The following is a 26763-nucleotide window of genomic DNA, read 5'->3' as shown; positions in this document are numbered from 1 at the left end:
TAAAAAACACAGCCCCTCTGCATCTCAACTGGAATTCAGAATGTCCTAAAAGTGGTAGAAACAGGCAAATCTCTTTTGAAGTCTACTACCTTATATCTGCCTCATGTGCTCATAACTTACCTAAATGAATTCTTTAAATAAGTTGTTGATGGCTTATTAGCCACTTTTATTTTCTCTTAAAAAATTTGTGTTCAGCTGCAAGGTAACTTTCATGTGTGAAATTTACAGGTCTGTCAACCATAAAAAAAAATTAATGCATAATACATAAACAAAATGTATGCTATTTTTGCAAAAAAAAAAAAAAGTCAAAAGAAAACAATTTAGTTTATGCTTCCCAAAAGGAGAAAACATGAATTTTGCATTTTTATGTTTGATACCTTTTTGCTTTTAAATATATGAGATGACTGTTAATGCTCATATTCACAGCAGAGTTATAAGGGAAATGGCAGTAAATTGTAAAGCACATTTACATTATAACAAGGCCTGTGGAAGCAGTGTAATTCACACAGTTATTTCAACAGAGGTTTGGACTCCCTCCAATTTAATTTTCTGAAGTTAGGCTGTGCATCTGGGTCATTCCTGGTCTAATCTGGGAAATGAATCTCTTAAAGCTGTGGATTAGAATGTCAACCTCCCAAACTGTCACCAAGGAGCATCATTTACTGCCACTGTGGTGGTCTGAGGGCAAAGCCTCAGAATCAGTTCATGTAGACACAGCAGCCTAGCTAGTTTCATAGACTCTGTTTCAAAGAACAATAATCAATATTTCATGTTTAATGATGCAGAGCTAAAATTAGTATAGATTTTATGTCTTCTACTTTTCTAAGTTATGCAAACATTAGTAACCCTTTTTGGGTGTCCTTATTGCAGTTTCATTAAAAAAAGAGTTATGACAGGTTTGGGGGGGATCAGTGAGGAAGCCTGGTGATATTTAATTGAATGATTTAATAGTCAAAAGTGTCATAAGTAATTTTGTCTTTTACCTTTTGTTCAATAGTTACCCTCAGGTTAATATGAAATTATTTCCAACACATAGAAACATGATGTATGTAAAGAGCACAATTATGTCACCCATAATTAAACAGTGGGGTAAATCGCAGGTTGTTTTTATATTGTAAGTTTCTGTACATGTTCTGGAATATGCTGAGAATAAAATGGCCAGGGTATAAGTAAGAAAAGTTAAAAAGTTGACGTTTAGACAGAAGTGCACTTTAGAGAAAAAGTAATCTTGTGTGGACTTATTTTAAACTAGTCCAAAGAACATACCCTGCTTGTTTAGAAAGTAAAAGTGGCAGTGTGTTATTCTTGGGCAGAGTAAGGGGCTAAGTGGCCACAGAGTTGAGCTTGTCCCACCTTTTCTAGCTATATTCTCCTGTTTAGAACAGAAAAAATACAAGCAGGATTAAGGTATGAGAGGGAAGGCAGATGCAAAATAAATGAAGTCCAGCATCCACCATCCAGTCTAACAGTTCACATCCAAGTCACTTCAGAACAACTCTTAGAATGTAAAGTACCCAATCCTCAATTCTGTGGGTTTTTGTAGAGACACCAAGTCCAGATGAGTTTTGAAGAGTTTTATTAAAGGAGAAAATTTATTAAATATGCCGACCGCATATAACGTACATGAGGTAGCAGTCCTAAATGGTGTGTCTAATTAATATTCTAGGGGCTGGTTATATACCCTTAATTATACATAGGCAGAAAAAAAGCCTGACATCACAACATAAGCTTATAACCTTTGTTCAGAGATATATACATTAACTACACGTTTTCAAGAGGTGAGGGGTAGTTTCCATGGGGACAAATGCCTGTAAATGGCCTATCAATATAAGAAAAGGTTTAATTTAATCTTTCTCTTTCTGCACCTGACTAGCTATTCACTCGCTTCCTCACAGGTGCGGGGGAAGGCCAGAGAATCCAAGTCTCCTTCCCCTTTGCATTTACAGTACAATGCCATCGGCCATCCTGGTTTTAACGCTAATCACACAAGTATAAAAATCATTTTCAAAGTCTCTCTGCATGCCTAGCCCAAATTAATAAAATGTTCTTTAAGCTTCCTAAAATATTAATATAGATATTAATTCTGTAACTTTTGGTACCTTACAACAAGGACAATGGGAAGTATGGTTTTGGCAAGTAGTCAATCAAGTGTCCTCCTTTACAGTATTACCTACCCTTCACAGTCACTCACAACACAGACTTCATCTGGAAAAATGGGATTACAGAATATGGAATGCTGTATCTGGGTTGTACTTAGATAATTCAATTTGTACTTTCCGAGGGACTTAGCCCAAATTTTAAAAAGTGCAGAACTTAAATAGAGCATTGTAGAAATTGTCTCCTCATCTGTTCAGTTAAACTGAGCCAAGAACTTAGAGATAGGCACTTGAGTTGACAACTTTTCTGCTACTTTCTGGTTTCTTGCCAGGGTCACCTCCTGCTCAAATCCTAGCCAAAGCCACAAAACAAAGTCCAAAATTATGAGCCTCCCAGAGCACAAAGGAAATAAAGAAAAGAAAAGAGTACAGTGGTACCTTGAAATACAAATTTAATTTGTTCTATAACTGAGTTTGTAAGTCAGTCAACTCGTATATCAAACTGTCAATACTGGACCCATGCGCCAACACACCAACTAGCGGCAGCTTCCTGAATCAAGACTCATATCTCAGAATTTCACTCAGATCTCGAACAAAAATATGGACTGAGTTGCAGCTCGTATCTTAAAAAAAATTGTATCTTGGTCTGTTCGTATCTGAAGGTACCACTGTATAAATTATATATGTTGGTCAAGGAGTACAAAGTTTCAGTTATACAAGATGAGTCAATTCTGGGGATTTAATGTACAATAATGCACTACAGTTAGAAATCCTGTAGTGTATATTTGAAATTTGCTAAGAGGGTAGATCCTAAGTGTTCTTAGGATTTACACACACTCATACACAGTGGTATCTGTACAAGGTGCTGAATATGTTAATTAGCTTGAACAGAATGATTTATTTATATATATATATATAAACTTAACTGTCAATTATAATTTAATAAAGCTGGGGAAAATATATATGTATATATATGTGTGTGTGTGTGTATATATATATATATATATATATATATATATATATATATATATATATTTTTTTTTTAGTAAGAGAAAGAGGGGGACAGACAGGAACAGACAGACATCCAGAGAGAGAGATAAGAAGCATCAACTTTTAGTTGAGGCACCTCAGTTGTTCATTAATTGTTTCTTATATGTGCATGGATGGGGGGGCACTCAAGCCAAGCCAGTGACCCCTTGTTCAAGACAGCAACTTTAGGCTCAAGCCAGTGACCATGGGGTCATGTCTAAAATCCCACACTCAAGCTGGCAACCCCACACTCAAACTGGTGAGTCCATGCTCAAGCTGGATGAGACTGCATTCAAGTCGGCAACCTCAGGGTTTTGTACCTGGGTATTCAGCATCCCAGGCCAATGCTCCATCTACTGGACCACCACTTATTTGTTCAGGCTAAAAATACAACATTAAATAAAAAGAAAGCTATAGAATTATTTAAACAAGAATAAATAAAGATGCAGAAAAAATCAGTGTAGGACATACAACATCTTGGGATTTGGGGGCCATTAAGCTACTAAAGTATCTTTTCATCCCAGGTGAACGCATTCTACTTATTTATTTAAGACATTTATTGACCACTTCCTAAATTCCTTATTTGGGAAATAAGCACCTTAAGATGAATAGATTACCATCCTTGACTTCAAGGAGCTTCGAGTGCAGGGTGGTCAGGCAAAGAGGTAATGCTAAAATAGGGATAACTGCAGGTTGTTGAGAAAGCAGGGAAGGGTATCCACCAACCCTGATGTTGAGTTAAGAAAGCCTTTATGGATAAGGGGAGAGTTGGGAGCTTCCTGAAGAAAGAATGGGAGTGGGCCAGTAGAAGAGTTGGAGACACATAATCCTCAAATGTCCAGTAAGAAAGCATGTGAGTTTTGGAATTGTATGAAGTTTTCTATGACCAGACTTGGGGCAGGGCATGGCCACAGAGCTGGAGAGGCAACCTGAGCTTTGGTGCACCAGACCTGCTAGTAACACTGAACTCCATTTGAAAACACCAGGAGCTATGCTGGTTTCTAGTAGGAAAATAGCATTGCTAGAGATAAAATCAGAAACAAAGAGAACTAGTGGGAGAAACCAACAATTGGAGAGGCCAATCTGTATATTTTTAATGGTAAATTAAAACAAAACTTTTCTCAAAGAATGAAACTCAGAGCAAAAATCTGTTGAGCAAGCCATGTCCTTATCCATCTCTGAGAAAATGAGGACATGGTTGAAAACTTTTGGCCCAATTGAATTGAAGTGTTTTTGTATAGTTAGCTTAAATAACCAAATGATGAAATCAATCCTCCAAATTGTCAGCAGAGCAGCTGTTCAGAAAGCTCTTGTTAGTCATTGACCTTGTGTTTAATATGATTTTCTAGCATGTGGATAGTCAGATTGAATAAAGTTCTGCTTCAAAGCCCTCCCCATCCAGGCAAGCTCCCTGTGATGAAAGAACTGAGAAAAAGAGTGTGGTGGGCAGAGTGCCAAAGCCTTTTTTATCCTGTTTCCATATGCCTTAGGGAGAAAGCAAAGAAGAAAGCACACCACACACATCATCCTAGAGAAGAAAGTACCAGGACTTCCAGCCACTCAGTCTCTAGTTAGAAGGGGTAAATAAGAAAATGTTTCCGACCTAAAAAATCCTCCTCTGTATTTCAAGAATAATAAGGCTTCTTATTCAACCTATCTCCTTTTTAGAAAGTGTCTTCAAGTGTGACCTTTTGTATGACTTGGATTTATTGCTTATGTCAGTGGAGGTGGAATGGGATATGATGAAGGATTAGATAAGATGGCTGGAGGGTTGGGAGAAATAGAGGGTATATGTGGAGACTTAGTCTTAGAATAAGGATTCAGCATCTATATTGCTAAAATGTTTTATGTCAAAAATAGAATGCCATATACATGATTCAAAAGAATGCTTTACCTCTATCTATCATCTATCTATCTATCTATCTATCTATCTATCTATCTATCTATCTATCATCTATCTATCTATCTATCATTTATCTATTTATCTATCTATCTATCTATCTATCTATCTATCTATCTATCTATCATTATTATCATTTACCTACTTATCTGTCATCTCTGTTTTCCTACCCTTTTATCATATATACTCTGCCTATATTGTACTTGCCTCTACTTACTGGGAAAAAAACACCTGTAGGAGAGTTAAAATAAAAATAAAAAAGTGTACATATCATGTAGTAAAAGAAAATGTACCAATGGCCTGGAAAGAATAGTTCTGGTGACTGAATATTTAACTTAGTGTAAGTTTCTGGCATCAAAGACAAAATAAACATCTATAAGACTTGAAAGTTGTTATTGCTGATGAAAAGAGGTGCACTACTATATCAAAATGAGAAAATATCCCCTAGTAATAAATCCTAAAGTCTTATTCTTTTATATCAGAGAGAACTTGTAGCAAAATATAGTGTCTTCTACAGCAATTTGGCAGGAGATGTAGAAACGTTCTTCATTTGAGCTGCTATACTGATGTTGGATATAAAGGCAGCAACCTTTAATAAAAAAAGAACTAAATATCATAACTTACTTCATCCATTAGTCTACTGATTACAAAAGATTATTAAGACATTGCCCAAATATAATAGAATGAAACAAACAACAAAAACACCTGTCCATTTCTGAACTTTTATAATTCTATGAATTATCAAGTTAGGATTTGTGTATTTAGCTGCCCTAGGTTATGTTTCATACTGTCAACTTCTGAGTTAGGATTCTTCCATTTGTAAAGAAAAAGAACAAAAACAGAATTCTTAGCCAAAAGTTCCTTCAGCAAATGAGAGGCTCTATTGACTCAAACTGAAAAAATCCATCAGTATCCTGGTTTCAAGCTCCAGTTTGACCCACAAGTTTACAGTGTCATTGGGGCTCTGGCTCCTTGGCTGCTTTGCTTGGCTGCTGCCCTCTCTGCTGTCACTATTTTTTCCCATTAACATTTCTTATAAGAGCAGATGCTTCAATCACAGTTCCAGGGTTCCTCACATTTCAAAACTCTATGCTCCCAAATTCAGAGGAAGAAAACAAAATTCTTCTTCAAATACTAAAGTGAAGTTTAAACACTTAACATTGGTTAAAAATAATGTCAAAATATAATGTTGAGACCCTGGCCAGTTAACTCAGTCAGTTAAGAGCGTCATCCTAAAATAACAAGATTGTGGGTTCGATCCTCGGTCAGAGCACACACAGGAAGCAACCAGTGAATTCATGACTGAGTGGAACAACAGATGAATGCCTCCCTTCCTCCTCTCCTCTTTCTTCCTTTGCCTTCTCCTCTCTCTCTTTTTCTCTCTCTGTTTTTCTAAAAATAAAAAATTGTGCTCTGGCCTCAGAGTTAGGTTGGAGTGTTGTCTGGAGTGCAAAGGTTGCTGGTTCAAGTCCCTGGTTAGGGCACATATAGGAGCAGCTCAATGTTTCTGTCTTTCTCTCTTTGCCACCCTAAAAAAAAACACAACCATATATATATATGTGTGTGTGTATATATATATATATATTTAATGTTAAATGAATTAAGTCAGATAAAAAAATAGAGAATTTTATATGAAATTCTAGAACAGGGAAAATTAATCTACCTGATAGAAATCAGGACAGGGTGCCTTTAGAAGAGGGGAATTGACTGTACAGGGAAACAAAGGAACTTTCTGGAGTGAAAGAGATGTGCTGTATTTTGTTTTGGCTGGTGGTTTTACCCATGTATTCATTGGTCAGAACTCACTGTACTGTACACTTGTGATGTATGCATTTTAAACATGTAGGAAAAAAAAGCCAAATCCTGAAAGAGCATGCTAGCTGATGTCAGGAGCATTGACTGAAGGGAGCTGACATCAGAAGCAGGGAGATAGGGAGATGGAGTCTGCCACAGCTGGCTTAGACCAGACTAAGAAGTGGTGGTAAAGTTCCAATATGTTTCTAAGTTGGGCTGACATAAGAGATGAGCTGATTGATTGTGTATTGTGAGAAAAAGAAAGAAATAAAGGCTGACTCCTGGGTTTTGACTCTCTATGTCTAGGTGAACAATGATACCATTTACTAAAATGAGGCAGAAATGGTGAAGGAGGAGGTTTGGCTGAGAGGGTATAGGCAAGAAAATCAAGGCTTTGGTTTTGAACTTGATCTGTCTGTCAGACATGAACATAGAGCTGTTGAACAGGCAAGTGGATACTTGAAGGTGGAGTTTGAGGAGAGGTCAGGTGTAGATATGAATGTAAAGTTATGGGACTGGTTAAGACCTCCTGAGAAGTGAGGATAAATAGGGAAGAGAAGAGAGCAGAAGCCTGGGACAGGCTACAGACATGTTTCCAAAGGAGCTAAGACTTTGTATCATTGAGGACCTGGGAGCAGCAATGAGGAGAGAGAAGGCTCCCATCCCTCCCCAAACAATGTGCTATGTAGCATGTGGTGAAAAATAATGGCCACCTCTTAAGAAAACTAAAGGGTATAAGTGTAATCAACTCAGCCAAGTTTGACATCAGCAAATCCTCTATATTCTATAACTCTTTTCTAAACAGCTCTTTGATCTTCTTGCTCTAACAGAAACATACCTGTCCCAAAACATCAAGGCAGGGTTCTGTTAGAACAAGATAATTAAGGGAGTGTTTGAAGAAATTGAGTAGATAGAGGATTTTGCTGATGACAGACTGTGCATTCCGAAGGGCTCAGTAAAATGTTGAAGGGATTGGAAGAGGTGAGTGATTAGCTCAAATTCTGGTAACTTCCTACTGTGCAGAAAGAAGTTAAAGAGTTGGGTAATGAGGGATGGCCTAGGAGATGTGGATGTCTGGTTGTAGAAGCATGTTGAAACTGGCTTTGATGGCCTTTTAGTAGCACACTTCTGTCCCCTCCCAAACCAATCACTGTGGCCTAGAGAATGAGGTCACAGAGACTTGATGCCTGAAATTCAGCAAGGGATATGAACTTGTGTTTGTGTGTACAGGTGTGTCTGAGCAGTGGGGCCAGGGGAAGAGGTTACTGAGAGTTACCAAGAGAGAAGAGAGGGTGGTTACTGAATGGCCAAACCCAGCTCTGGTCATTAGAACTGCTCACCCAGCAACCAGCAAACATAATACAGGCAGCAGAATAAACTTGAGTGGATGGATTCATATAAACATAGCCCCACTCTGGGAAAACACCAGAGAGCATCAACTTTAGTGATAAAAATAAAATTATACAATTTGATAGCAGTATCATATTCTGATTTGATCAAAGATGAAATTGTTTGGTATGTTTAAGCATTTATCCCTTGCAAAGTCCAGAACATTTAATGGTGTTATCTCAATTTTGCTAATAATTGGTTTCAAATATTACTGCCCAGAAGTACACATGCCAATTTGTAAGACATTTCTTTTATTCCTCTTATAGGAAGATATGAAAAGATTGCAGAATCCTTTAGAACAAGTTAATGATGGAAAGTATTTACTTGAAAAGTAAGTAAAAAAATATTAAAGAAAATTAAATTATTTGCAAGGTTAAAAAGCTTGAATAATAAGAAAAGTTACCTGGCATGACAAAAATGATTAAGTAATTTGACAGTTTCTTATATTATCATTGTGGTCAGGACCCAGATACATGTCTCGTTTGAAATCTAGTTAGATAGATTTATGACTAGTTGGGCTATACACAAACTATACTAATTAACAGAGTAATATGTTGCTGGAGATATTTATGGTGGTGTGTTTGAGGGCTTTTAACCAGGGACATGTATAGAAGGCAATCATAAATTTGCAAAAAGCACAAGGGTTACACAGAAACTCATAGAATAAACATTCAAAATAATACTGCAGGCTGGAACCAAACAGAGCTGAAAAAAACAAGCAAGAAAGAGATGAGATTGAGCAGAAATAATAGTAAAGTCTTTCATTTAGGTTTTTTAAAAATTGTAAGATTGGAGCATGTGAGAGATACATTCTAATTTCAATTTGTGGTTAAATGTTTAGAGATTTTATCTGATGTTAACAAGCAACCATGATTTTATGTGGATTCTAAAAATATTACCAGAATATTAAATTGATTAGTAGTTATACCCTGTCAAGATAAAAGAAATAATTAACTGTCATTTATTATTTACAGTGTAATCTGTATTAGTGAATGCTTATAGATGTTTCCTCATGAAATTCTGCTTATAGCCTTCTGACAAAGACATGATTATTTCCAGCATACAGACAAGAAAGGGGCTCAGAGAGCTCAGCACTTCTGTAAGTGTGCCTAGCCTAAATCCATGGTGAGCTTAGATGAGAATCAAACCCTGATCTGATGCCACCAGAACCCCTGCTCTCAACCATTCACCAAGCCCAGATGTCAAACCTGTATGGGTTTGGTCTTGGGTTTGGCCTCCACAATTTAAAGGCATGTTGATATCCCCCAAATCACCAGAGGTCAATTGAAATTGTGAGGATTCTGAAATCATGTGAAACTACTACAAAGAGTTGAGGGTGTGGAGGTCGGAGAAAAGAAATCTCAGAGGAGACATAATGGCTATTTTTAAACATTGGAAGGAATTTTCCTTTAAGAGAAGGGTTAAATTGCTCTTCTTGCTAGCAAAAGCAGAATAAGGGTCAACAAGTGGGATTTATGGAAAAACAGGTTTGTCACTCAGAAAAAGAACAGTTTGGTCCTGGCCAGGTGGCTTAGTGCAGTGGCCCCAACCCCTGGGCCACAGACCGGTACCGGTCTCTGGGCCATTTGGTACCGGTCCACAGAGAAAGAATAAATAACTTACATTATTTCCATTTTATTTATATTTAAGTCTGAACAATGTTTTATTTTTTAAAAATGACCAGATTTTCTCTGTTACATCCATCTAAGACTCACTCTGGCTACTTCTGGTATACCAGGTTGATGCTTTTTCCACTAAGCCAGTGGTCCCCAACCTTTTTTGGGTCACATACCAGTTTAATGTCAGAAAATATTTTCATGGACTGGCCTTTAGGGTGGGATGGATAAATGTATTACATGACCGAGACAAGCATCAAGTTTGACCCCCAATCAGGCCACATATGGGAAGCAATCAATGAGAACACAACTAAATAAAAAAATTAAGTAGAACAACAATTTATGCTTTTCTCTCTTTGTGTGTGTGTGTCTCTCTCTTCCACTCTTCTCCTTTCCCCCACCTCTCAAAATCAATGGAAAAAAATTAATAAGAAAAGAAATAGAATAGCTTTTGTAAAACTTCAGCTGTCCAACAGAATGGACTTTGTGAGTGAGCTCATAGGTATCGAAGAACCCAGGAAGAATTTAAATGACCACCCACCTGAGATGCTGTTGAAAAAAATTTTCTGAAAACAGAACACCCTGGACTGTATTTCTCTTTCTATTTTTTTCTAGCTTTGGGGAATCTGAAAAAATTATTTAATCACCCTGAACCCCACTTTCCCCATTTTAAAAATTAAGATAATGACACTGGCTTGACAACCTTATTGACAGCATTAACTGAGACACCCATGACAAGAGTCCCTTCAGTGTCAGCCCTTTCCCTTAACATCTGGGTGGGCATTTGGACTCAGTAGCTTCTCACGTTTATTCCATCTTTATGATTCTAAGGATTCTATGTCAACACTTGAAGGAGAACTTCAGCCCTTTGACCAAGGTGAGTTTCTGGTTTATGCATTACATCAATTGCCTGTGGGGGCCCTGGCCAGTTTGCTCAGTGGATAGAGCATTGGCCTGGCATATAGAATACTGTGTTTGATTCCCGGTCAAGGCACACATAAGAAGTGACCATCTGCTTCTCTTCCCCTTCCTCTCTCCCTTCACTCCCTCTTCCCCTTTTGCAACTAGTGGCTCAACTGGTTGGAACGTCAGCCCCAGGTGCTGAGGATAGTTTGGTTGGTTCAAGTGTCAACCCCCGGCACTGAAATAGCTTGGTTGATTATAGCATTAGCCTCAGATGGGGGTTGCCAGGTGGATCCCAGTTGGGGCACATGTGGGAGTCTGTCTCTCTATCTTCCCTTCTCTCAATTAAAAAAAAGTTGCCTGTGGGTAATGATAAGATTATATATCAGGAGAATATGCAACTTGCCATTCAATTTATCCTTGTTATGTCTGTTCTCATTAATATGCATAAATAAGAATAAAATAGTTCAATTTTTCTAGCCCTTCTTACCACTGCCATCATTTGCTAGATGTAAACAATAATAACTGGAGAGTTTTTTGCTATGGAGATTAGTGTTGTAATGACATGAGATCAGGAGTTCTTTACCCTAGCTCCACTTAAAATCACCCAGGGAATTTAGTAAAAATGTCCCGGCATAAGCCCTGCCCCAGAAAAATTGCATCTGGATCTCTGGGGGTGAGGCCCTGGGAGCAGTATTTTTTAAAAGATTTCTGCATGTGAGAATAATGAGGAGCTGGGGTTGAGAACCAGTGGTATAGGGCAGTGGTCCCCAATGTTTTTTGAGCCACAGACCGGTTTAGTGTCAGAAAATATTTTCAAGGACCGGCCTTTAGGGTGGGGTGGATAAATGTATCACGTGACCAAGACAAGCATCAAGAGTGAGTCTTAGACAAATGTAACAGAGGGAATCTGGTCATTTTTTAAAAATAAAACATCATTCAGACTTAAATATAAATAAAACAGAAATAATGTAAGTTATTTATTCTTTCTCTGCCAACCTGTATCAAATGGCCCATGGACCAGTACCAGTCTGTGGCCTGGGGGTTGGGGACCACTGGTCTAGATGCACTTTAGATTTTTTTTATTCATTCACAAATCTCATACAGCTTAATTTCCTAAGGACACACTTTCTCTGTGATATCCAGCCCATTTATCTGCGTCATTTGACTATGCTAGTTTTTCATTATAGATTTTAATGTAATAAGTGAACACCAAAAGTTTTTTTTTTTCCTGCTAATTGACCACAACTCTATATGCAACCTCTCACTCACACCAGCATGAGCACCTTTCCCATCTTCTTGCTCTTGGAAAGAAATTTATGGTATATATGTGGGTGTCTGCTTCCCACCCCCATCCTCTGTTCTTTCCCTCACTTTCTGGAGGCCTGTGAAAGCTAAAAGCTTCTGGGAATGGCCAGTCTGCTTGGTATGCTCACTTTTCCCAATCATGAATGAGGAGTTCCAGGGATGGTAATTTAAGTTCCCTTCAAAGCACATAAACCAATGGAGTAAGCTTTCCCTTCATGCTTGCCCCACACAGAGAGGAAGCAATGGCTGCCTGCCCTATACCCATTTGCCTGGGATTCTGGAGGTTTTACTGATTTGCTTTACAGCAGGGCCCTGTCTTTAAAAGCTGTCAAATATTATTAAAAATTGGTGTATTTTGAGGGAGCAGATTAAGCATTTCATTATAGCTGTAGCTGACTTAGGTACTGATGTGAATTATCTCAGCTACTTGAAATGACCATAAGTTAAGTGATAGCGGTGTTACAGCACTTGATCAGTTATTCCCCCTTGGAACATTAAATTTATTCTGAATGCTCAACAGGGTTTTGTGGGAGGCAGTCTATGTGAAGGGAGGGTAGGTGGCAGCTCCATTCCACTTGGGAGCATGGATAGGGTCAACTGAGTGCATTTGTGCACACACACACAAACTAATAAACAGAGAAACCCTCACTATTCTCCTTTAATAACTAACACCTATCACATTTATAATTACTTAATATTTATCCTCCCTTGATTGTAAAACCACAAGCACAGCGACCATGCCTCCCCATACTTTACATTATTCCTGGAACATGGAATATATTCAGTATATTTGTAAGTGAGTGAATAAAGATGAATTAATATCCTGATTACCAACAGCACAGAGCAACAAGAGAAATTTTTCCCTTGCCCTTGAACTTCCAGGCTGGGTAATTACAGAGCTATTTTGGGCTAATGTCCCCACCTAGTGGCCATGTATGAATTTGTCTGATCTACCATGTTTTCCCCACCATTTAGCTATTCCATTCTAAAGAGGAGGAGGTAAGTGCATTATTCTAATAATGCCTTCTGCACAATGTGTTTTTCTCTTTTTCTTTTCTTTACTATCAGCATAAACATGGTCCTTATTATCTGGCCAATTTAAATACTCTCCTAAATATTTTTCTTTATTCTCCTTGCTCACTTCCACTGTAAACCACCTTTAAATATCCCCTCCTCCACATTGTCCTGCTTTAAAAGTTTTGTGTTTCCCTTCAGCAATGGTTTTCACACTGTAGATCACAATCCAACGAGTGTTTGCTAAATCAGTTTGATGGGTAACCACTGGCCTTTTAAAAAAAAATAAAATATAATAAAAAATATCAGAGAACAATATATGTAGTTGGGGAAACAATGTTTCTTAAAACTTTTATTTCAGTTTTAAACACACACACACATACACACATATATGCATGTGTATTGGATTGGACTGTCAAATCATTATGAAAACCACTGTCAGTAGAATTAAGTATAATAAGTCTGATATTAAAATCTTCCAAGCAGTGCTTTGTGGCAGTGAGACTTGAGTTTTAATGTGATTTCTTCTGAGTTTAGCATGTTTCTCAACTTCAAATTTCTCAGCTGTATAATGGGGAAAATAACACTTAATTAATAGAGGCTATTGTGAGAATTAAATAAGATAATACTTGTAAAATGTCTATGGCAGTATTTTGTACACATTGAGTTTCCAGTGACTATTAGTTTTCTGCTTATCCTCTACCTCCATCAAATAGCGTTCTTTATGATCTAAAAATAGCCTGAATTTTTCTCCTTTAATCCTTTATTTTAATGTATTCCTCAATATATTATCTTTCACATCTCAATTTACCTAATTCTTGTCTATTCTTCAAAACCCATCCCAAGTTCCACCTTTTCCATGAAACCTTCTGTGACTATGTGGCATGCATGAGAAGGACTGTCTTATAAGCTTATCAGGAACAGTGATTATGTATCTATAGTCCTCTGCCTTTCTCCAGGGCAGAGATTCATGGTGGGAGCTTGGGAAAAGCTTATAATATAAAAGAAGGAACAACTGAATAGCACTGGCACCATTGGGGATGAATGAGAGGCTCTCTACAACTTACTAGTTGGACATTGTCATAGGATTTATAACATTCTTCTTATGTTTTTTTCTCCCCTGAAGTGGTTCAGTGTTCTACTTTTGTCCTCATTTAAGGGAAATGATTTTCATGCCTTATATATGAATATTGAGCTGAGTTGTATAAATGAAAAGAACAGAAAAGTAAAAGGCAAAACAACATTTTATTTCTATGTTATGGTTATTTATCCATCATCTATCAATAGAAACTTTTAAGAATCTGTTAATAAATTAAAATGAAAAATTTTGAATACATATCTGCTTTTTAAAATAAATATAAATTATCAGTATTAATGCTATAAATGTTAACTTTATGGATTAAGCTATTTTGAAACATTATTTCTGTTTGCAGTCACCAGTTGGCTATGGATGCAGAGAATAATATTAAAAAGTATCACCTTGATCTACAGCTTTTGGAATCAAAGGTGAAAATGTAAGTTATTTCAAGATTAAAGAACTAGTTTTAAAATTTTTGTTTTATAAACTTCTGAGCTACTCTGCTTTTTTGTGTTACAAGAATTACACACTTGTTTATTTCACATTAATGTGTTACACATTATTTCCTCTCTGGTCTAAGCAGCAAAAGAGCTATTTTGGTCACACAGTACCATCGACTGGGTAGTGTAGGGAATTATTTGACTGTCAACATTTCTTGGTTTTCTTCTTTCAGGCTGAGTATTATTCTCCAATGTCCACTAGCATTTTCCACTGTTTTTCATCTTAATGACTTTATTAATTTCATCCTGGAACTACATGGTTATTTCTACGTCAGGTTATTTCTGTATCACACACACACACACACAGACACACATACACACTCACATATACACATTTTTATCTCTCTTCCTTCTTCCTATTTCCATTCCAGTCACACATAAATATTTTGGAAAAATAGATCTTGTCTTTCTCATTTCCTATTCTTTTTTAAAATTCTCTCTTACTAAGGCCAAATGTCAGCCCCTTTCCCCCACTATATATGACTATCGCCTTAATATCATGCTAAAAACACCTCAATGTTAACACAAATGAAACTAATAAGGTACTGTGAAGCCAGTAGCCACGGCCACCCTCACAGCTGCCTGGCCCATGCAGGTTCACATTTGATTAGGAAAGATGGTAATGAAACAATGGAGCCAAAAACTAGTAGGTCATTACATTTAATCCTAACTTGCACCTGGCAGGCAAGAAATACACACAGTGGGCAAACACTTCCCTTTTTATTCAAAGCTCCCAAAGCCACTGACTTATCCAAGTTGCCTAGAATCAAAGTTTTCTACCTCACCAGCCTTATTCATCTCCATTTCCCATGTTCTTCTCTCTGCACAAACTGGCATCTCCTTCAGAACTCACCATCTTGGATGCTTCTCCTCTCCTCCATGTGGCCTTTCTCTGCTCTCCTCTCTAATGCTAATCTCAGGAACTGAGAGAGAGCAAGCTCCCGGTCTGCCCTACTTTATAGTACAGAAATCAAAACCTTTCATGCAATATACAAACAAGGAAGTCTCTGATACAAAGTCACTTATCTGAGGCATAATGGGATTCCTCATGAGAGTACACCACCCCACAGCAAAAAGGGTGGTAAAGACTTAGTCTTAAAACTAAGCCTTAGGCTATAACATACCTGCCTGCTTATAGCCTGTCCCCCCACACCTAATACAAACTATAAGCAAGCAAACATATATATCATATTTACAAACTTATTTGACCAACAGGTACAAAGTGAGACAGGCACATTATAGAACAAAATGACAACCTTTTAAAAGAATTTTTAAGTAAAGAAAATTACCTTAGAAGCAATTTTAAACTCTTCCTGCCTGCTTTCTGTGATCCTTTCCCATCTGACTTTCCTTCAGGGGTACACATTAAGAATGCCTTCAGTAGAGATAGGTTTAACAGCAGGCACACTGGGCATGTGCCCTGGGCCCCACAAAACCCCAACTTTACACTTTTTTCTAATGACACCAAGTTTGGTTTAATGTGTGCAATTTTAACATTAATAGTACATAATATTTTTTATTTATTTAAAAATATGGTTAACATGTGTTTTTATTTTTCCTGTCTTTCTCTCTTTTTTTTAAGGGGCCCAATATTTTCTTCTATACCTTAAAAAATCTTAATCCACCTCTGCCCCTGAGGGTGTATACAACACACACACATACACACACACACACACACACACACACACTCATATACAGCTTAATGTTCCAAGAAGCATGTATATGAGAAATTAGTGCACCCAAGCTTGGCCTGGATCATGGATCACTGACAAGAAGCCCAGAGGAATCTTCAGAAAAGAATCAGCCTAAAGAAGGGAGCTATGAGGTGCACACACCTTTGAAGATCAGTAGCCATTGCTGGACTTAGGAGTTGAGACAGACATGATGCAGATATATAATATTATGCTGGAGAAAAGCAAATATTAATATATACCACTAGAAATTTATGTTAAATATGGTTTTTGTAAAAAAAAAAAAAAAAAAAAAAAGCTTGCCTCTGAGCAAGCACATAAGGCTACCTATCAAGGTAAAGTTCAAAGATGGCTTCTGAACCAGGGGTTCCCCCCAGAAAGCTCTGTATTATAAATGAATAAGAAATCAGGCTACCATATTATTTGAATGTAAGCAGTGTGTCAGCATCACTGAACAAGATGTTAGTTTTCAACCCTAAGGCCAGGAACCTGCTGCTATTATGGCCACCATGGCCATTCACATGCAGGTTCTCATTGAATTCAGGCAGACGGTAAAGTAATGGTGGAGTTGGAGGATGGTGGGCCATTTTATTTATTGGTGTCTCACCAAGACAGGCAAGCCACAAGAGAAGCCAAGGGAAAAGCAGAAAACCTGATTTTCCCATGCAGGGCCAGGGATCAGGGAGGAGAGAAAAAAGAAATCCTCCTGCACCTCTAGGTGGTGGGGGCAGAATCTCCCTTCCAGTAATATTAGCAAGACAATGGCCCCTCCCAGGCAGAAAGGCACCCTGCAACCTCACAGACCACTGTATCTGCCATTGCCCAGCCCCCAATGCCAACCACAAGCGAGCAAACATGTACATCATATTTACAAACTTATTTGACTAACATTCTACCCCTTTTGCTCGCTTTACAATCTAAACCACAGGTATCTTCCATGATGGTCACTGTGCAAGGAGTGGGGTACATTGCATAAACAGAAACAATACAAACTACAGCAAGAGAATTAAAAAATCAAAAGCTATGGGGGAAATGAGAGAGCTATCAGTGGCAAATCTTTCACCTCTGGCAGAGTACAGGCCAGAATTTTGTCTGCAGACAGCACTGTATCTGGTACCAGAGGCCGTCCTGAGCAAGCATACCAAACCTTATTGGTGAATACACCAGCACCAGCTGGTTCTATGTGTAGTAAAATAGCAGAACTCATTATTGGCCATAAAGAAATTATAAAGATGCCCTTCATAATGCTGTCCCCCTGAGCACTCAAGGGATGATAATACACTTCTACCTTAGGTGGTCAAGTGCTGGTTGCCCAAGGAGTTAACTGATAGTCCACATCTAGCCTCTTTCCCCATGGTGCCAACAAGGCCACTCATCTCAGATGGGGGACCTGTACAGTCCGGAGTCAAGTCCATTGAAGCCGTTGGCCTTTAAGGAGAATGTTGGGGTAGGCAAGAGCATGTTGCCCTGCTGTGCAAAACCTGGCTTGAGTAAAATGTCCTTGGTGCATATCTGCAACTGAATGAGGGCAGCTGCCCTACGCAGGAGGGCCTCTACTGGAGCTGGGTTCCCCCATCAAGGTCTCTCATTCAAAATCCAGAATACTGTCCATAAGCAGTGTGTCCATCCAGTAATGAACTGGTGTTCCCCTCCTGTTGCAGTTCTTGCTTTAAGAGTCCATTATTCCACTTAATGATACCAGCAGCCTGGGGGTGGTAGGAAACATGGTACTTCCAGTCCACCCTCACCCTCAGCTTAAGCCCATTGCCTCACCATTGAACCAATGAAGTGGGTACCATTGTCACTTTCAAGGACCAGCGGTCACCTGTATGCAGCACTCAGGCAGTCCAGAGCCTGTATGACTGCCCTCTGGCCAAAATTATGGGCAGGGCAAACAACAAGCAGACTGGTGGCAGTATCTACACAGGTGACTGCATACTGGTACCTATCTGACTTTAGTAAGGGTCCAATGATATCTATCTGCCATCGTGTCAGTGGAACATGGCCCCTCCTGATCTGTCCAGGTGACACCAGTGATCTCTGAGGGTGCACCTTAGAACACACTGCACATTGCTCACAGGCTGCAAGTACCTCTGCATAGGACACAGGCAAGTTCCATGCCTTAAGGGTAGCCCACATTTTTTTTCTGTCCCACATGGAGCAGGCATCGGTGAAGCCACTGCACCACATCACCTGCAGGTGCAGTCTCTAACCACTGCACCCTTGCCAACGTATCCACCTCATCATTCCCAGGATGGGCTAGAGGGGCATGCCCCATGACATGATATACTGTGACCTGCTTCTGGTGTCCTATTTTCCATAAGTTCTTCCACATGGCCTGACCTATAGTGGAAAGTACATTACCATCCACTTGTTAATGTGCCAAATAGCAATCCAAAGGGTCAGTCCATGAGAAACAGCCCAGCTTCAGTGCAGATCACCAGAGGTAAAGGTTCATTATGGGCAACTAGCCAAATAGCTCTTAATTCTGCCCATTGGCTGCTCTGGCTTGTACTCGTGTCCACTCAAATAGACTCAGTGGCCAATGGAAGGCTATGGTCGTCCACTTGGCAGGTTGGTCTCTGTTGGAACCATCAGTATATCAGTCATCTTCAGGGATAGGCACCAGCCCTTCCTGGTAGGGACTGACTTCAGGTTCTGCCTCCTGAGCCCCAGCTGCACCTGACTCTAAGGTCACATAGGTGATTGGACCCAAGATTTTCTGCAGTTCTGCCCTCAATGGGCTGGTGCTAAGAGCAATGTGTTGTTGCAGGTAGGCACCCTATTTAGCAGGGTGGACATTTGTGCCATACAACTACGAGGTTTGGTTGCCCAATCTCTCACCCATGCTGCAATAAACTGGTGTTGTGGTCATAATACTTTCAGTGGCCAGGAGGGCAACATACAGAGCTGCCAACTGCTTCTCCACTAATGAGTAACAAACTTTAGTGCCTTTCCATAATTGGGACCAAAACCCAATAGGCTGCCATAAGCACTCTGTTTGTTGCCACAAGCCCCATCCAAACCCCTCTGAGGTTACATGAACATCCAGCTCACAGGGCCTGGCAGGATGAAACACATTCAAAGCCTGTGCCACCTTGATAGCTCTCTTAGCTGCTGTGAATGAACCTTGTGCCTGCTCAGTCCAATCCCAATGAACCCTCTTTTGAATAAGGTTGTACAAGGGGCATAGTGACTGAGCCAAATAGGGTATAAATGCTTGCCAATAGCCAAAAAAAACCCTAAGAATTTCTGTAACTGTAACTGTTTTACCATAGTGGGCATGGGGTATGCTTGGATTTTATCTATAACTGTGTCAGGGATAACTTTTGTCTTACCTGACCAGACAACTCCCAAGAACTGAAAGATAACCCAGGTTCTTGTAATTTGTTCTAGTTGACTGCCCAGCCACATGTTTTCAAATGGGATAGCAGAGTAGGGACTGCTTGCTCCAATTCTGGAAAAGAATCACTAGTTAACATAATGTCATCAATATAATGATATATGCAAACTGCCTCTGGCTGTTTCTATTTAGCCAGGTCAGCAGCCACTAGCCCATCGCACAAGGTGGGGTTATGCAAATAGCCCTGGGGTAATACTGTAAAGGTCCATTGTCTCTCTTCCCAACTGAAGGCAAATTGGTCTTGATTCCCTGCAGCTATATCAATAGAGAAAACAGCATTGGCCAAGTCTGCCACAAAGTGGTATGTCTCCCAACTCCTGGCTTAGCCAATCTACCATGTTAGCCATCGAGGGAACAGCAGCGTGTAAACGGGGAACAACTTAATTGAGTTCTCTGTAATCTACTGTCATTCTCCAGGTTCCATCTGGTTTGCGCACAGGCCATACTGGAGAAATGTAAGGACTGTGTGCTGGCTGGATGATCCCCACCTTTTTAGTTCGAGGATTGTCCCTGTGACTTCTTCATAACCACCTGGCAGGCAGTACTACTTGGTGTTAGGCACATGCTGAGGGATGGGTAATTGCAAAGGGGAATGTGATGCATGTCCCCGCAACACTGCTGTAAGGCCAGGAGCTGCCATCATGGCCATTCATATGCAGGTTCCCATTGGATTTGGACAGTTGGTAAAGAAACAATGGAGCCAAAAACTGGTGGGCCATCATCTTTTTTTTTTCACTTTTAAAGATTTTATTATTATTATTATTTTTAATAAATAAATTTTTATTAATTTTAATGAGGTGACATCAATAAATCAGGGTACATATATTCAAAGAAAACATGTCCAGGTTATCTTGTCATTCAATTTTGTTCCATACCCATCACCAAAAGTCAGATTGTCCTCTGTCACCTTCTATCTAGTTTTCTTTGTGCCCCTCCCCCTCCCCCTCTTCCTCCTTCCCTCCCCGTGCCCCCGTAACCACTACACTCTTGTCCATGTCTCTTAGTCTCATTTTTATGTCCCACCAATGTGTGAAATCCTGCAGTTCTTGTTTTTTTCTGATTTACTTATTTCACTCCATATAATGTCATCATTTCTTATGGCTAAATAGTATACCGTGATGTATATGTGCCACATCTTCTTTACCAGTCTTCTATTTTTTTTTTTTTTTACAATGATTAAAGCCTTTAAGCAAACTCTTGGCCAATACAGCAAGAATCCATAAAAGAGTAGTGACCTTAACAAGTTCACCCAGTCCGACTTGGCCCCAACACCATGCCAAGTCCCTGATAAATGCAACCCAACCCCAGTTCAGTCTGTTAGGAGCTGTCCCAAGGAGCAGGAGTCCAGGAAAAGTCCACATCCAAGAAAAGTCCACATGGCACTGGAAATGTTGTCACAATTCTATATTTTGCAGCTCATGTCCAAGTCCCAATGACCACTGCTTCTAGCTGGTAATGATTCAGGTAGACTGGAAAAGCCATCTGAAGCATGTGTGGAGATGAAGCTTCTGTTCTTCTCTGCCTGGACCAGGTTGATTTTCCTTGGAGCTCTGCAACTGTGGCTTGGTAAAGAGAACCTTGGGATACACTAAGCTGGGTGGCAAAGGTAGATTCATAATAGAAGTTGGCAAAAGGGGGAAAGAGAGCTATAAATTAGGAGTAGGTCCCACCCTGAAATATGAGTGGGGCATTGAGGTAGGAGGGATAAAGAAAACACTATATATTAAGCAAAGCAGCAGAAAATAGGACTATCAACATCCACAACAGAGATCTTTGAGGGAAGAATAAAAAACCTGACTATTCAGGCAAGACATAGTTAACTGGCCCTTGTGCAAATGAGATCAGTTTACCTGCTTCTTGGAAGAAATACCCTAGGCTCATCCACAGTGTCATAGATGGGGCTGACGGCGCTAGACACCTTCAGCTTTTAGTGGCAAACCCCACCATTCTGGTCAAAGATAGGTCATAAGTGGGTGGAGCAGGGCTGGAAGAGACTGAATTGTCCCTTAGAGGAGCAAGGGGGAAGCCTACCTTCCAGTGTCCCTGTTTCCTCACAGCAGAGGCATGTAAGTCTGACAGGCTTTAGCTCAATGACCTTCCTTTTCACTATTGAAGCAGGACCCAGATGGCATCCTATGAGACCCCTTTGGGGTGTTGGAGCTTTTAAGGGCATATCCTAAAAGCTGGTAGTTCACCTGATCTCTATTGGGCTTTTTCTGCCTCTTGGTATCTTAAAAGCCATGCTCAGAAGATCTTGCTGAGGGGTTTGAGCATCCTCATCTGCCTATATCAATCTTTTCCATATATCTGGGGCTATTTGGAAAAAGACAAAACAGTGTTATTAGCTGGATCAAATAAAGAAGGTAGTAGTTTACAGGAGAAAAAGATTTGGCGTCTCCTGTTCATCAGCATTCAAAAGAAATTTAAAAATTTTTAAGTAAAAAGCATGGTATGGTAGACCCGTAGGAGTTCCAGGATATGACTCCCCGCTTTTAAATTTTTTTAAATTGACCTTAAAATATTTTTTGGGTACACTTTAATAATACCTTGACTTTAAAGATTGCAAGAAATACACATAATTTAAAGGGTTTGACAAAATACAGTAAATGCTTTTGCTCCATATGCAGTAGCATTGTCAGTTTAACCAGTTTAGGAAATCCAATAATAGAACAATGAATACAGACAATGAGCTATAACATGCTTAGCAGCCTCTCCTGTTCTCACAGAGGTTACTATAAATCCAGAATATGTATCCACTGTAACGTGGACATAGGACTGTTTGCCAAATGAAGGTATATGAGTAACATCCATTTGCCACAGTTGTCCTGGTAGAGGTCCTTGAGGGTTAACTCCAAATGAAGGGACAAATTGTAGTATAGGACCCTTGGACAGAATTTCCCAATCTGCCAAGCTGCTTCCTGAGAAAGTTGAAACTGTTTACACAGGACTGCAGTGTTCTGGTGATGAATAGTATGAGACTGAATTGCTCGATCTGTCATGGTTGCTCCAAATAATTTTCTTTTGGGTAGCTTGATCAACAAGGGCATTCCCTTGTGCAAAAGCTCCAGGGAGCATGGAGTGAACTCGATTTATGTCCTATAAAACATGTAGCTCTATGTTGACATACAAGTCTTTGAAGAAGGAAAAAGTGCTGAAATACTTCATCAGCATTTGTATCTAAGACAGCAGTTTTTATAGTGAAAAGACCATAAGTAAATATTTGCTGTCTGTATATAGATTAAAGGGGGAATATGGCAAATGCTGAAAAGCCATGATAATGTCATATAATTCTAGTCTTTGAGCAGATTTTTTTTAAATTTTTTTTTGTATTTTTCTGAAGCTGGAAACGGGGAGAGACAGTCAGACAGACTCCCGCATGCGCCCGACTGGGATCCACCCGGCACGCCCACCAGGGGTGACGCTCTGCCCACCAGGGGGTGATGCTCTTCCCCTCCGGGGCATCGCTCTGCAGTGACCAGAGCCACTCTAGCACCTGGGGCAGAGGCCAAGGAGCCATCCTCAGCGCCTGGGCTATCTTTGCTCCAATGGAGCCTTGGCTGCGGGAGGGGAAGAGAGAGACAGAGAGGAAGGAGGGGGATGGGGTGGAGAAGCAAATGGGTACTTCTCCTATGTGCCCTGGCCGGGAATTGAACCTAGGTCCCCCGCACACCAGGCCGACGCTCTACCGCTGAGCCAACCGGCCAGGGCCTCTTTGAGCAGATTTTAAGTTGACAGTTTCAGTATAAAGTTGTCCATTGATTTGCAAGAGCGATTTGCAATTTAGTGGAAGATTCCCAGAGCCATTGTTGTTGATCCTTTGAAGAAAGGAACAACAATAATTTTGAAGCTCAAAACCTATAAGCTGTAAGGGTCACCTATGCCCCTTGATAATTCAGGAGGCAACAAGATCAAAATATGGAAGTGTATTCCTAGATGGTTCAATGTGCCCAAGCTGTAGCTGTTCTTGTACCAATTGAGCAGCTGCCCTAAATTTCTCCTGAGAAAGGGGCCATACAGGATTATCTGATTTCCAAGTAATTGGGTCTGCACAATGCATTATTGAGGTAGCAGGAGTTACCAAGGCCCCTATGCTAAATTTTGATATCCTAATCCACACCTTCTGGTATAGGGTTCCACTTCTATGGGGAGAATTTCTTGCTGTTCTTTTCCTAATCCCTTGATGGGAAAAAATCCCCGATCAAGCATTTTAGGACTGACAAGCAACACTCCCATATTTTTCAAAACATCTCTACCCTACAAATTAAGTGGCTATCCAGGGAGCACATAAGGCTTAAAAAAATCCAGAATGACCTTCTTAATCTTCCCAATTTAGAAACTAGGTCTTCGTTGAGGGAATTTACTCTGCCCTATACCTTGTAAATCTGTGGCTGCTGCATGAGTGGGCCAGGAGGGAGGCCAATGTAGCTTAGCAATAACAGATACATCAGCTTCAGTATCTAAAAGTTCTTTAAATTTATGCTCATGTATTGTTAGTTCCAATTTAGGGCATTACTGACCTATTTTTTTTAATCAAATTGGCAAAATCAGAGGAGCCAAATCACCAATTTGCTTGGGGCCCCTTTTGCAGGATGTGGCCTGAGAAGCAGAATTAACATCCATATACTATTCCTCTAACTGCCTGAATTAGCCGTGAGATAAATTCTTTTTTTTTAAATTAATTTTAATGGGGTGATATTGATAAAATTGTCTTCCATCACCTTCTAACTGATTTTCTTTGTGCCCCTTCCCTCCCCCAACCCCCTCCCTCTCCTCCCCCCACCCTGTAACCCCAACACTGTTGTCCATGTCTCTGAGTCTTATTTTTATGTCCCACATATGTATGGAATCATATGGTTCTTAGTTTTTTCTGATTTACTTTTTTCGCTCAGTATAATGTTATCAAGGTCCATCCACGTTGTTGTAAAAGATCTGATGTCATCATTTCTTATGGCTGAGTAGTATTCCATAGTATATATATACCAAAGCTTTTTAATCCACTCATCCTCTGATGGACACTTGGGCTGTTTCCAGATCTTTGCTATTGTGAACAATGCTGCCATAAACATGGGAGTGCACTTCATCTTTTCAAACAGTGCTATGGTGTTCTTGGTGTATATTCCTAACAGTGGTATAGGTAGGTCAAAAGGCAGTTTGATTTTTAATTTCTTGATAAATCTCCCATACTTTTTTCCACAGAGGCTGCACCAGTCTGCATTCCCACCAGCAGTGCAAGAGGGTTCCCTTTTCTCCACATCCTCACCAGCACTTATTCTGTGTTGTTTTATTGATGAGCGCCATTCTGACTGGTGTGAGGTGATATCTCATTTTGGTTTTAATTTGCATTTCTCTAATGATTAGTGATGTTGAGCATTTTTTCATATGCCTATTGGCCATCTGTATGTCCTCTTTGGAGAAGTGTCTATTCATTTCTTTTGCCCATTTTTGGATTAGATTTCTTGTTTTCCTGGTATTAAGTTTTACAAGTTCTTTATAAATTTTGGTTATTAACCCCTTATCAGACGCATTGTCAAATATATTCTCCCATTGTGTAGTTTGTCTTTTTATTCTGTTCTTATTGTCTTTAGCTGTGCAGAAGTTTTTTTAGTTTGATAAAGTCCCATTTCTTTATCCCGTCTTTTGTTTCACTTGCCTGTGGAGACAAATCGGCAAATATATTGCTGTGACAGATGTCAGAGAGCTTACTGCCTATGTTTTCTTCTAAGATATTTATGGTTTATGGCTTACATTTAAGTCTTTTATCCATTTTGAGTTTATTTTCATGAATGGTGTAAGTTGGTGGTCTAGTTTCATTTTTTTGCAGGTAGCTGTCAAATTTTCCCGACACCATTTGTTAAAGAGGCTGTCTTTACTCCATTTTATTTTCTTACCTCCTTTGTCAAATATCAGTTGTCCATAGAGCTGTGGGTTTATTTCTGGGTTCTCTGTTCTGTTCCATTGATCTATATGCCTGTTCTTATGACAGTACCAGGCTCTCTTGAATACAATGGCCTTATAATATAATTTGATATCCGGAAGTGTGATATCTCCTGCTTTATTCTTTCTTTTCAAGATTGCTGAGGCTATTCGTGTTCTCTTTTGGTTCCATATAAATTTTTGGAATATATGTTCTATATCTTTGAAGTAAGTCATTGGTATTTTAATCGGTATTGCATTAAATTTATAAATTGCTTTGGATAATATAGACATTTTAATGATGTTTATTCTTCCTAACCATGAGTACGGTATATGCCTCCATTTGTTTGTATATTCCCTGATTTCTTTCATCAAAGTTTTATAATTTTCCAAGTACAAGTCTTTAATCTCCCTGGTTCAATTTATTCCTAGGTACTTTATTTTTTTGGTTGCAATGGTAAAGGGGATGTTTCCTTAATTTCTCTTTCTGACAGTTCATTGTTAGTGTATAAAAATGCCTCTGATTTCTGAGTATTGATTTTATATCCTGCCACCTTGCTGAGTTCCTTTATCAGGTCTAGTAGTTTATTGACTGTGACTTTAGATTTTCTATATACAATATCATATCATCTGCAAATAATGATAGTTTTACTTCTTCTTTTCCAATTTGGATGCCTTTTATTTCTTTTTCTTGTCTGATTGCTGTGGCTAGGAGTTCCAGAACTATGTAGAATAAGAGTGGTAAAAGGGGGCACCCCTGCCTTTTTCCTGATTTTAAGAGGATTGCTTTTAACTTTTGCCCTTTGGGTATAATATTGGCTGTGCTTTGTCATAGAGAGCCTTTATCATATTGAGATATGTTCCCTGTATTCCCACTTTGCTGAGAGTTTTGATCATGAATGGGTGCTGGATTTTATCAAATGCTTTTTCTGTATCTATTGAAATTATCATGTGGTTTTTCTCCTTTCTTTTGTTTAAGTGATGAATCACATTGATTGATTTGCATATATTTTACTAGCCTTGCCTCCCAAGAATAAATCCCACTTGATCATGGTGTATGATTTTTTTTCATATATTGCTGAATCCGGTTTGCTAATATTTTGTTGAGGATTTTAACATCTAAATTCAT

At 39.2% G+C, this 26763-nt stretch overlaps 1 protein-coding gene across 1 annotated transcript in view; it reads left to right on the top strand.

The window, feature by feature from the left end:
• Nucleotides 1–8435: 8435 nt before the first annotated feature.
• Nucleotides 8436–26763, top strand: part of IQCJ (IQ motif containing J) — a 45278-nt gene continuing 26950 nt past the window's right edge. Inside the window, 2 exon segments of the mRNA XM_066363587.1 lie at nt 8436–8539; nt 14483–14563. Coding sequence (XP_066219684.1) covers nt 8436–8539; nt 14483–14563 — 185 coding nt within the window.

This window comes from Saccopteryx leptura, chromosome 2 (assembly GCF_036850995.1).
Source record: "Saccopteryx leptura isolate mSacLep1 chromosome 2, mSacLep1_pri_phased_curated, whole genome shotgun sequence".
Taxonomy (NCBI): Eukaryota; Metazoa; Chordata; class Mammalia; order Chiroptera; family Emballonuridae; genus Saccopteryx; species Saccopteryx leptura.
The sequence above is the reverse complement of the archived record's forward strand: the minus strand, read 5'-3'. Positions and strand labels throughout refer to the sequence as shown.